General features: G+C 45.6%; 1 protein-coding gene across 1 annotated transcript; it reads left to right on the top strand.

The window, feature by feature from the left end:
- The first annotated feature begins 4003 nt into the window (after positions 1-4003).
- Positions 4004-9505, top strand: LOC115203880 (unconventional myosin-XVIIIb-like). Its single transcript, XM_029768954.1, has 7 exons — positions 4004-4220; positions 4814-4925; positions 5130-5246; positions 5350-5433; positions 5606-5723; positions 5942-6127; positions 9163-9505. The coding sequence occupies exons 5-7, from the start codon at positions 5631-5633 to the stop codon at positions 9229-9231; spliced, it is 348 nt and encodes a 115-aa protein (XP_029624814.1). The 5' UTR covers positions 4004-4220; positions 4814-4925; positions 5130-5246; positions 5350-5433; positions 5606-5630; the 3' UTR covers positions 9232-9505.
- The last annotated feature ends 801 nt before the right edge of the window (positions 9506-10306 follow it).

The following is a 10306-nucleotide window of genomic DNA, read 5'->3' as shown; positions in this document are numbered from 1 at the left end:
AACCACTTGCCATGCGGTAGCAGAGAGAACAGTCTGACTGTTCTTGAACATGGCTACACTATGTCCTCTAGAACACCTGGTTCCTTTGCTCATTTTTGGTCATTGTAATCTGGTTCTTTTCATTGCCTTGTCGCTGCGTCAGCTGGAGATGCAGTTGGAACAGGAGTATGACGAGAAACAGATGGTCGTCCACGAGAAACACGACCTGGAGGGACTGATGGCTACACTCTGTGACCAGGTACACACACACACACACACCATATATATATATAGATATGCAGGCACACACACAGTAATTGTTCTCAGTGTAGACAGGGGCCTCATCAACACCACGGGGTACACAGCACTGCATGCTGCGTTGACTAACCTGCTATCACTGATAAAGTAACTGTGCACTCCTGAATTTACATATTGATAGACTGTGGTCAGACTGCTGATACACACACACACATATACACAAACACAAACTCACTGGTGCACAAACTCAATCTCATTGGCGCTGTTGAATCATGCTGGTCTTTCTATTAATGTGCCTCTAGGCCGCGAGCGCGTTTGCGCGCGCGCGCGCGTGTGTGTGTGTTAGCGCGTGTGTTAGCGTGTGTCTGTGTGCTTTCCAGTCCAGGCATTGGGGCAGTATAGATTTTTCCAGTGTAACGCTCTCTAGGTGATGAATTCAGCATGTCACTTCTACCAACAGGCAATACAAAGACACCCAATATAGCAGGCGGCCCCGAGCCTCCTCAACACCACCTCACTCTGTCACTACAGGAAGACGTAGAGTCTGTTTATGCCTCCCTGTGTACAATGCATCAGCCCCGCTAACTCCCTCACAGCAACAAATTGAATTACAAACGTCACCAACCGACGTTAACTCATTGCCCCAGAGTTCCTCCACTCCTTGATATTGACGAGAGAGAGCGAGCGAGCGAGGGTGTGAGTGAGTATGAGAGAGGGGAGAATTAGAGGGAGCACACGTATGTTCACACAGGACACTAGATAAGACAGGAGGATTTCACCAGGAGTAATGTGCAAAATATTCTAACAGCCGTATTTGGCGCTAACTAAAGTTTATTTAGTGCTTTATCCAAGTAGCCGGAGAGTAGAGCATTGCAGTAGTGTAATCTAGAAGAGACAAAAGCATGGATTAGCTTTTCTGCATAATTTTTGGACCCAAAATATTCAGATTTTTTGCAATGCTACGAAGATGGAAAAAAGCTGCCGTTGAAATATTCTTGATACTGTATGTTCATCAAAAGAGAGATCAGGGTCCAGAGTAATGCTGAGGTCCTTCAGTTTTATTTGAGACTACTGTACAACCATCAAGATTAATTGTCAGATCAAACAGCAGATCTCTTTGTTTCTTGGGACCTAGAACTAGCGTCTCTGTTTTGTCCGAGTTTAAAAGTAAAACATTTGCCGCCATCCACTTCCTTATGTCTGAAACACAGGTTTCCAGTGTAGGCAATTGTGGGGCATCACCATGTTTCATCAAAATGTACAGCTGTGTGTCGTCCGCATAGCAGTGAAAGTTGACATTGTGTTTCCGAATGACATCACCAAGAGGTAGAATATATAGTGAAATCAATAGTGGTTATTGAGGAACACCGAAAAGTACAATTGATTTCTCAGAGGACAAACCATCCACAGAGACGAACAGATATATTTCCCAAAGATAAGATCTAAACCAGGCAAGAACTTGTCCATGTAGACCAATTAGGGTTTCCAATCTCTCCAAAAGAATGTGGTGATCGATGGTGTCAAAAGCGGCGCTAAGGTCTAGGAGCACGAGGACAGATGCAGATGCTTGGTCTAACGCCATTAAAAGGTAATTTACCACCTTTACGAGTGTGGTCTCAGTGCTATGATGGATCTAACACCCGACTGTAGCGTTTCATATACGTTATTTGTCTTCGGGAAGGCAGCTTTTTCAAAAAATGCTGAGAAGAATGGGAGATTCGATATAGACCGATAGTTGTAAAGATGTTCCAGGTTAAGGTTTGGCTTTTTCAGGAGAGGCTTTATTACTGACACTTTTAGTGAGTTTGGTTCACATCCGGAGGATAGGAAGCCATTTATTATGTTCAACATAGGAGGGCCAAGCACAGGAAGTAGTGCTTTCAGTAGTTCAGTTGGAATAGGGTCCAGTACACAGCCTGAAGGTTTAGAGGCTATGACTAATTTTGTGAATGTGTCTTGAGTGTCTCCATTGATATTAAGTCCTGGCAGTTCTGTACTGACTCGGGACAACTGAAATTTGGAGAAATACATAGATTCAAAGAGGAGTCTGTAATTTGCATTCTAATGATCATGATATTTTCGGCGAAGAAGTTCACAAATTCATCACTGCTGAAGTGATGGCCATCCTCTTTTGAGGAGTGTTGCTTTTTAGTTAGATTTGCGACAGTATCAAAAATAAATGTTGGATTGTTTTTATTCTCAATTAGGATTGAAAAGTAGGCTGATCGAGCAGCAGTGAGGGCTCTTCGATACTGCACGGTCATTCCAAGCTAGTTGGAAAACTTCCAGTTTGGTGGAGCGCCATTTCCGTTCCAATTTTGTAGAAGCTTGCTTCAGGGCTCTGATATTTTCTGTTTACCAGAGGTGTGACTGCATCTAGGGTATTACGCAATCCTTGTTTAGGTGGTTAACTGATGTTTGTTCGCCGACATCCTTGGAGGGAGTCTAGAAGGGAATCTAGGAATCTTCGGGTTGTCCAATAATTTTTTCCATTTCCATTTTAGTCATTTAGCAGACACTCTTTTTCCAGAGCAACTTACAGTAGTGAATGCATACATTTCATACATTTTTTTATTATTTTTTTTGTACTGGCCCCGCGTGGGAATCGAACCCACAACCCTGGCGTTGCAAACACCGGCTTTTGATAATCTGAGCCGATTATTTGCTAACGTAATAAGATGTTGGTCCAATAGTCCCGGATTATGAGGAAAAACATTGAGATCCACAATATTTATTCCACGGGACAAAACTAGATCCAGGGTATGACTGTGGCAATGCATAGGTTTATTTTTTATTTTACCTTTATTTAACTAGGCAAGTCAGTTAACCTCCCTGGGCGAGGTGGAATCGCGTGGCGCGAAATACAAATACCTCAAAAATGCTATAACTTCAATTTCTCAAACATATGACTATTTTACACCATTTTAAAGACAAGACTCTCAACAGGTTAAGAACAAATTCTTATTTTCAATGATGGCCTAGGAACAGTGGGTTAACTGCCTTGTTCAGGGGCAGAATGACAGATTTTTACCTTGTCAGCTCGGGGATTTGAACTTGTAACCTTTCGGTTACTAGTCCGACGCTCTAACCACTAGGCTACGCTGCCGCCCCATGTTGGACCAATGGCTCCGAACGCCTTTTGGAGTGGGTTTGTGGACCTTTCCTTGTGAATATTGAAGTCACCAAAAATGTTTACATTATCTGCCATGACTACAAGGTCAGATAGGAATTCCGGGAACTCAGTGAGGAATGCTGTATATGGCCCAGGAGGCCTGTAAACAGTAGCTATAAAAAGTGATTGAGTAGGCTGCATAGATTTCATGACTAGAAGCTCAAAAGATGAAAATGCAGTCATTTTTGCAATAGTTTTTTTATTTGCCTTGTTTAGCAACACCTCCGCCTTTGCAGGATGCGTGGGGGATATGGTCATTAATGTAACCAGGAGGAGAGGCCTCATTTAACATAGTAAATTCAACAGGCTTGAGCCATGTTTCAGTCAAGCCAATCACATCAAGGTTATGATCAGTGATTAGTTCATTGACTATGACTGCCATGGACGTGAGGGATCTAACATTAAGTAGCCCTATTTTGAGATGTGAGATATTATCACAATCTCTTAACAATGACAGGAATTAGAGGATGTCTTTATTCCAGTGAGATTGCTAAGGCGAACACCGCCATGTTTAGTTTTGCCCGAACAAGATCGAGGCACAGACACGGTCTCAATGGGGGCAGCTGAGCTGACTACACTGACTGTGCTAGTGGCAGACTCCACTAAGCTGGCAGGCTGGCTAACAGCCTGCTGCCTTGCCTGCACCCTGTCTCATCCTTCTGCCAGGTGGGCCACAGGGACTTTGACGTGGAGAAGAGACTGAGGAGAGCTCTGAAGAGAACCCATGCTCTGCTGGTGAACGCTCAGCTACTACCATCTACCATAGACAACCCTGGACACAGCCAGGAACACAGAGCGCCTGCACAGCCAGGTACACACATGCGCACACACACACACACACACACACACACACACACTATGATGTTATGAAGGGGGACTCAAGGTGTGTTTAGATTCACAGTAATAAAATATATAGGCTTCCCGAGTGGCGCAGCGGTCGAAGGCACTGCAGTGCTTGAGGCGTCACTACAGATCCGGATTCGATCCCGGGCTGTGTCACAGACGGCCGCGACCGTGAGACCCATGAGGCGACGCACAATTGGCACAGCGTCGTCCGGGTTAGGGGAGGGTTTGGCCGGCCCGGGATGTCCTTGTCCCATCGCGCTCTAGCGACTCCTGTGGCGGGCCTGTCGCAGTGCACGCTGATACAGTCGGGCGGTTGTACGGTGTTTCCTCCGACAAGTTGGTGCGGCTGGCTTCCGGGTTAAGCGAGCGGTGTGTCAAGAAGCAGTGCGGCTTGGCAGGGTCGTGTTTCGGAGGACGCATCGGCTCTCGAACCTTCGCCTCTCCCGAGTCCGTACGGGAGTTGCAGCGATGGGACAAGACTATCTACCAATTTGGATATCATGAAAAAAGGGGGGTCAAATGTAAACATACCTTCCACTATCTATCTCTCTCTGTCAGTTGGAGGAGAGTGAAGCGAGGAGAGCGGAGGTGGTGTGTTCAGAAGACTCCGTCCATGGAACTGGAGAATGCTCAGATAGAACTAGAGAACATCTGCAAACACAAGCATCTGGTGAGAGCGATAGAGGCCTCGTACTAGACCCTTACTACTACTACTGCTTCTAGAACACTATAATTATCAGTCGTGTCCGGGAACTTTGAACATCAAAGTGTTTGCAATCCTACTGAAACCAACAGTAACAGGATCCTGTATACATGTGAGGACAACAATCTATTGGAGAGAGTCGTTTTAAAGTGCGAGTGTGTCTATGTGTAGGTGGATGAGCAGGAAGTCCAGCTCCAGCATGAGAAGTCAGATCTTTTGAAGAGACTAGAGGAGAACCAGGAGGACCTTAATGAACTCATGAAGAAACACAAAACCCTCAACGCTAAGGTGGGTTCCCTCTCTGCCTCATAGTGGCTCAAAACCATGTATAAAGACTTTGACATGTGCTCAGAATTAAAGATGACCAAAACCTGATCTTTCTCTCTCTCAGTCCTCAAGTGATATCTCTCCGATCAGAGAGTTGCAGGCTGAACTGGAGGAGGTCAATAAACAGAGACACACAGTACAGGAAGAGGTAAGGACTGAGAGCTGAGTAATGTGGGGAGATGGTGACCTACACATGCTGTTATTGTGGATAGGAGACTGGCTGAATAACCCACTCTGCCATTCCTCTTGTCCTTCGGCCTCTCCTCTCCTCCTCCTCTCTGTTCCTCTCCACCCCCTCCGCTTGCAACGAGTGTGGCCAGGGTGCAGTTCCTGGAGTCGTCCACCATGGGCCGTAGTATCGTCAGTAAGCAGGAGGCCAAGGTGTGTTACCTAGAGAACAAGCTGGAGTTCCAGAGAGGACAGGTCAAGAGGTTTGAGGTGAGACGACAACACAAAATGGACAGTAAACCCTAGATAGCATGTCTTTACTCACACACTTTTTCTTCCTCTGTCTCTCGCTCTCTGTCACTCTAATATCTCTCTCTCTTTGTCTCAATTCAATTTAATGGTGCAATATTGGCATGGTGTACATATTTCCAAAGCAGAAATTCTGGAAAGAATGAAAATAATAATCTCTCAGAAAAATGTCTCTGTAGGTGCTGGTGCTGCGTCTGAGGGACAGTGTTGTGCGCCTGGGAGAGGAGCTGGAACAGAGTGCTGAGACAGAGGCCAGGGAGAAAGAGAACAGTCAGTACTACCAGCAACGCCTCCACGACATGAGACATGAGATGGAAGACCTGGCTCAGAGAGAACAGGACAGTAGCCGCAGACGCATGGAGCTGGTAAAACACACACACACACACTATACACTGATTGTACAAAACATTAAGAACACCTTCCTAATATTGAGTTACACCCCCTCCTTTTGCCTTCAGAACAGCCTCAATTCATCCGGGCATGGACTCTACAAGGTGTAGAAAGCATTTCACAGGGATGCTGGCCCATGTTGACTCCAAAACTTCCCACAGTTGTGTCAAGTTGGCTGGATGTCCTTTGGGTGGTGGACCATTCTTAATACACATGGGAAACTGTTGAGCTTGAAAAACCCAGCAGCGTTGCAGTTCTTGACACAAACCGGTGCACCTGGCACCTACTACCATACCCCGTTCAAAGGGACTTAAATATTTTGTCTTGCCCATTCACCCTTTGAATGGCACACATACACAATCCATGTCTTAAGGCTTAAAAAAATCCTTCTTTAACCTGTCTCCACCTGGTCAATCTATGTCATGGAAAGAGCAGGTGTCCTTAATGTTTTGCATACTCAGTGTACACACACACACACACACACTCATATACAGTTGAAGTCGGAAGATTACATACACTTAGGTTGGAGTCATTAAAACTCGTTTTTTTAACCACTCCACAAATTTCTTGTTAACAAACTATAGTTTTGGCAAGTCGGTTAGGACATCTACTTTGTGCATGACACAAGTCATTTTTCCAACAATTGTTTAGACAGATTATTTCACTTATAATTCACTGTATCACAATTCCAGTGGGTCAGAAGTGTACATGCACTAAGTTGACTGTGCCTTTAAACAGCTTGGAAAATTCCAGAAAATGATCTCATGGCTTTAGAAGCTTCTGATAGGCTAACTGACATCATTTGAGTCAATTGGAGGTGTACCTGTGGATGTATTTCAAGGCCTACCTTCAAACTCAGTGCCTCTTTGCTTAACATCATGGGAAATCAAAAGAAAGCAGCCAAGACCTCCACAAGTCTGGTTCATCCTTGGGAGCAATTTCCAAACGCCTGAAGGTACCACGTTAATCTGTACAAACAATAGTACGCAAGTATAAACACCATGGGACCACGCAGCCGTCATACTGCTCAGGAAGGTGATGCATTCTGTCACCTAGAGATGAACGTACTTTGGTGCGAGAAGTGCAAATCAATCCCAGAACAACAGCAAAGGACCTTGTGAAGAAGCTGGAGGAAACAGGTGCAAAAGTATCTATATCCACAGTAAAACGAGTCCATTATTTACATTTGACATTTTAGTCATTTAGCAGATGCTCTTATCCAGAGCGACTTACAGTAGTGAATGCATACGTTTCATTTCATGCATTTTTTTTTTTTTTTGTACATAACCTGAAAGGCCGCTCAGCAAGGAAGAAGCCAGTGCTCCAAAACCACCATAAAAAAGCCAGACTACGGTTTGCAACTGCACACGAGGACAAAGATGGTACTTTTTGGAGATTTGTCCTCTGGTCTGATGAAACAGAAACGGAACTGTTTGGCCATAATGACCATCGTTATGTTTGGAGGAACAAGAGGGAGGCTTGCAAGCCGAAGAACACCATCCCAACCGTGAAGCACAGTGGTGGCAGCATCATGTTGTGGGGGTGCTTTGCTGCAGGAGGGACTGGTGCACTTCACAAAATAGATGGCATCATGAGGTAGACAAATGGGTCTTCCAAATGGACAATGACCCCAAGCATACTTCCAAAGTTGTGGCAAAATGGCTTAAGGACAACAAAGTCAAGGTATTGGAGTGGCATCACAAAGCCCTGACCTCAATCCTAGAGAAAATGTGTGGGCAGAACTGAAAAAGTGTGTGCGAGCAAGGAGGCCTACAAACCTGACTCAGTTACACCAGCTCTGTCAGGAGGATTGGGCCAAAATTCACCCAACTTACTGTGAAAAGCTTGTGGAAGGCTACCAGAAACGTTTGACCCAAGTTAATCAATTTAAAGGCAATGCTACCAAATATTAATTGAGTGTATTAAACTTCTGACCCACTGGGAACGTGATGAAAGAAATAAAAGCTGAAATAAATCATTCTCTACTATTATTCTGACATTTCACATTCTTAAAATAGAAGCGGTGATCCTAACTGACCTAAGACAGGGAATTTTTACTCAGATCAAATGTCAGGAATGAGTTTAAATGTATTTGGCTAAGGTGTATGTAAACTTCCGACTTCAACTGTACATACTACACACACTTTACACACCTCACAAAGAGAGAAGAGGATAGTAGGCGCAAACATATGGCACACACACACACATACACATACACACGAGACCAGGGTGGTAGCTGAAGTGATTGTGTCGTGTGTGTGTGTGTGTGTGTGTGTGTGTGTATGTGCCTGTTATGTATTCTGAGAGTGTCCGTAACACTGATGCCTTTTCCCGACCTAATGACCAACCACACAGACACACAAAGCTCTCAGAACGAGATACAAGCACACTCACACGCGCTCCCTGTCTCCCCAGCGTTCTCTCTCTAGCTGTGCCACTGTCTGGTTGTGATTAATCCTCATTGCCTTCTCAAGGTTAAGGATACACACACACACCCCATCCCACTTCTCGTGTCTCTATGACAACCACTAAACCCCCACCCCGACACACACACACACACGTGTGTCATAAAGTGTGTGTGTCATATGTGCGCTAGTGTGTGTGTCGTAAATTTGAGTGAATGAGCTAGTGTTTGTGAGGGAGAGAGAGATGACAGGATGAGAGCGGGGAAAGGGGAAGAAGAATAAGTAAATCACTCCTCTCTTTCTCTGTATAAATCCGGAAGAATGCTTGAGAACCCTGACCAACAGACACATACACACTCTACAGGAAGGCCCAGGACCCGCGGGTGTGTGTGTGTACGTCACAGTATATGACTGATGATGCGATAAGGACTCTGCATTATTATAAGACTCATCCATTCTGGCCTGTATTGAATAGCATGGATAAACTTAGTTGACCTGTGACACGGGTGCATACACACACATCCTTAGCGTTCCTTGTGGCCGGTCTGTCACTTCACCTATGGACACATCTCTCTTTTACTCTTTCTCTCTCTCTGTGTTCTCAGGAGATGCAAGTGACGGAGCTGAGTGCAGACATTACAAGCCTTGTTGTCAGTGGCTGTGTGCAGGGCTAGATGTCTGAGCTGTAGTCTGACTGTTACTGTCTACGGAGGGACCGAGCGCCATCTCCCTGTTGTTTGTCTTGTGGTCTGTGGGTGGACCAGTTCGAGAACCACAGGGCTGGAGCAAAGAACTGCGCACACGCACGTTTAAGACACAATGAGCTCGTCTCTGTTCTAAGGGGTGTGTTTGAGAGTTCACCTGCTTTGATATTGTCTTCCATGATGCATGGGAGTTAGAATACAGAAGCCAGTTCTGCTCTCTCCCTCCTGTCCCTTTATCATTTTACTGTTCCTTCTCTGTCCAACTTCTATTCTTTTTTAATTCGCACTCCCACCTCTGTTCCTTTTCTTTCCTCTTTCTGGTGGCAGACGGGAGAGGTGGTAGTTAATATACAGTACCAGTATGTCACCTGAGTGTGAATGTCTGCCACCTCTGGTCTCACAGCAGGAGAGAGGACAGGGACAGGAGATGTCCTGCGGCTGACCCTGACTTAGAAGTCTTGCATCACTGGCTGTGATCTCTGCCTGTGTGTTTTCTCTCTTCCTCAGCGACAATGTGTCTAGTGTTCGTTCTCAGTCTCTGGACACGGAGGATGTTGGCGAGGGCATCCATCATTGGCTGGGCATTCCCCGAGGGGGCCAGGGGGGGGGGCTCTCCCTGTGGCAGCAGTATCATCAGCAACTAGTCAGGGCATAAGTCTGTCAGACACCATGAGCACTTACCTTTGCCCCCTCCTGCCCTCCCTACGGTGGTGGCAGGGACTGGGAGACTAGTCAGGATCAAGGGAAAGATGGAGCAAAGTACAGAGAGATCCTTGATGAAAAACTGCTCCAGCGCCTCAGACTGGGGTGAAGGTTCACCTTCCAACAGGACAACAAACCTAAGCACACAGCCAAGACAAGTCCTTGAGTGGCCCAGCCAGAGCCCAGACTTGAACTGTGATACTCCCCATCCAAACAGAGCTTAAGGATCTGCCCAGCTTGTAACATACCCCAGAAGACTTGAGGCTGTAATCACTGCCAAAGGGTCTGAATACTTATAAATTAGCAACAAAAAAAATCTAAACCCATTTTTGATTTGTCATTA

The sequence above is a fragment of the Salmo trutta genome, chromosome 12 (genome assembly GCF_901001165.1).
Source record: "Salmo trutta chromosome 12, fSalTru1.1, whole genome shotgun sequence".
In the NCBI taxonomy this organism is placed as follows: Eukaryota; Metazoa; Chordata; class Actinopteri; order Salmoniformes; family Salmonidae; genus Salmo; species Salmo trutta.
This window is presented reverse-complemented; position numbering and strand designations above follow the sequence as displayed.

Coding starts and splice junctions, on each gene's coding strand:
- LOC115203880 (XM_029768954.1), top strand. CDS start 5,631: ATGGGCCGTAGTATCGTCAGTAAGCAGGAGGCCAAGGTGTGTTACCTA. Junction 5,724..5,941: donor GACAGGTCAAGAGGTTTGAG/GTGAGACGACAA, acceptor ATGTCTCTGTAG/GTGCTGGTGCTGCGTCTGAG. Junction 6,128..9,162: donor GCCGCAGACGCATGGAGCTG/GTAAAACACACA, acceptor CTGTGTTCTCAG/GAGATGCAAGTGACGGAGCT.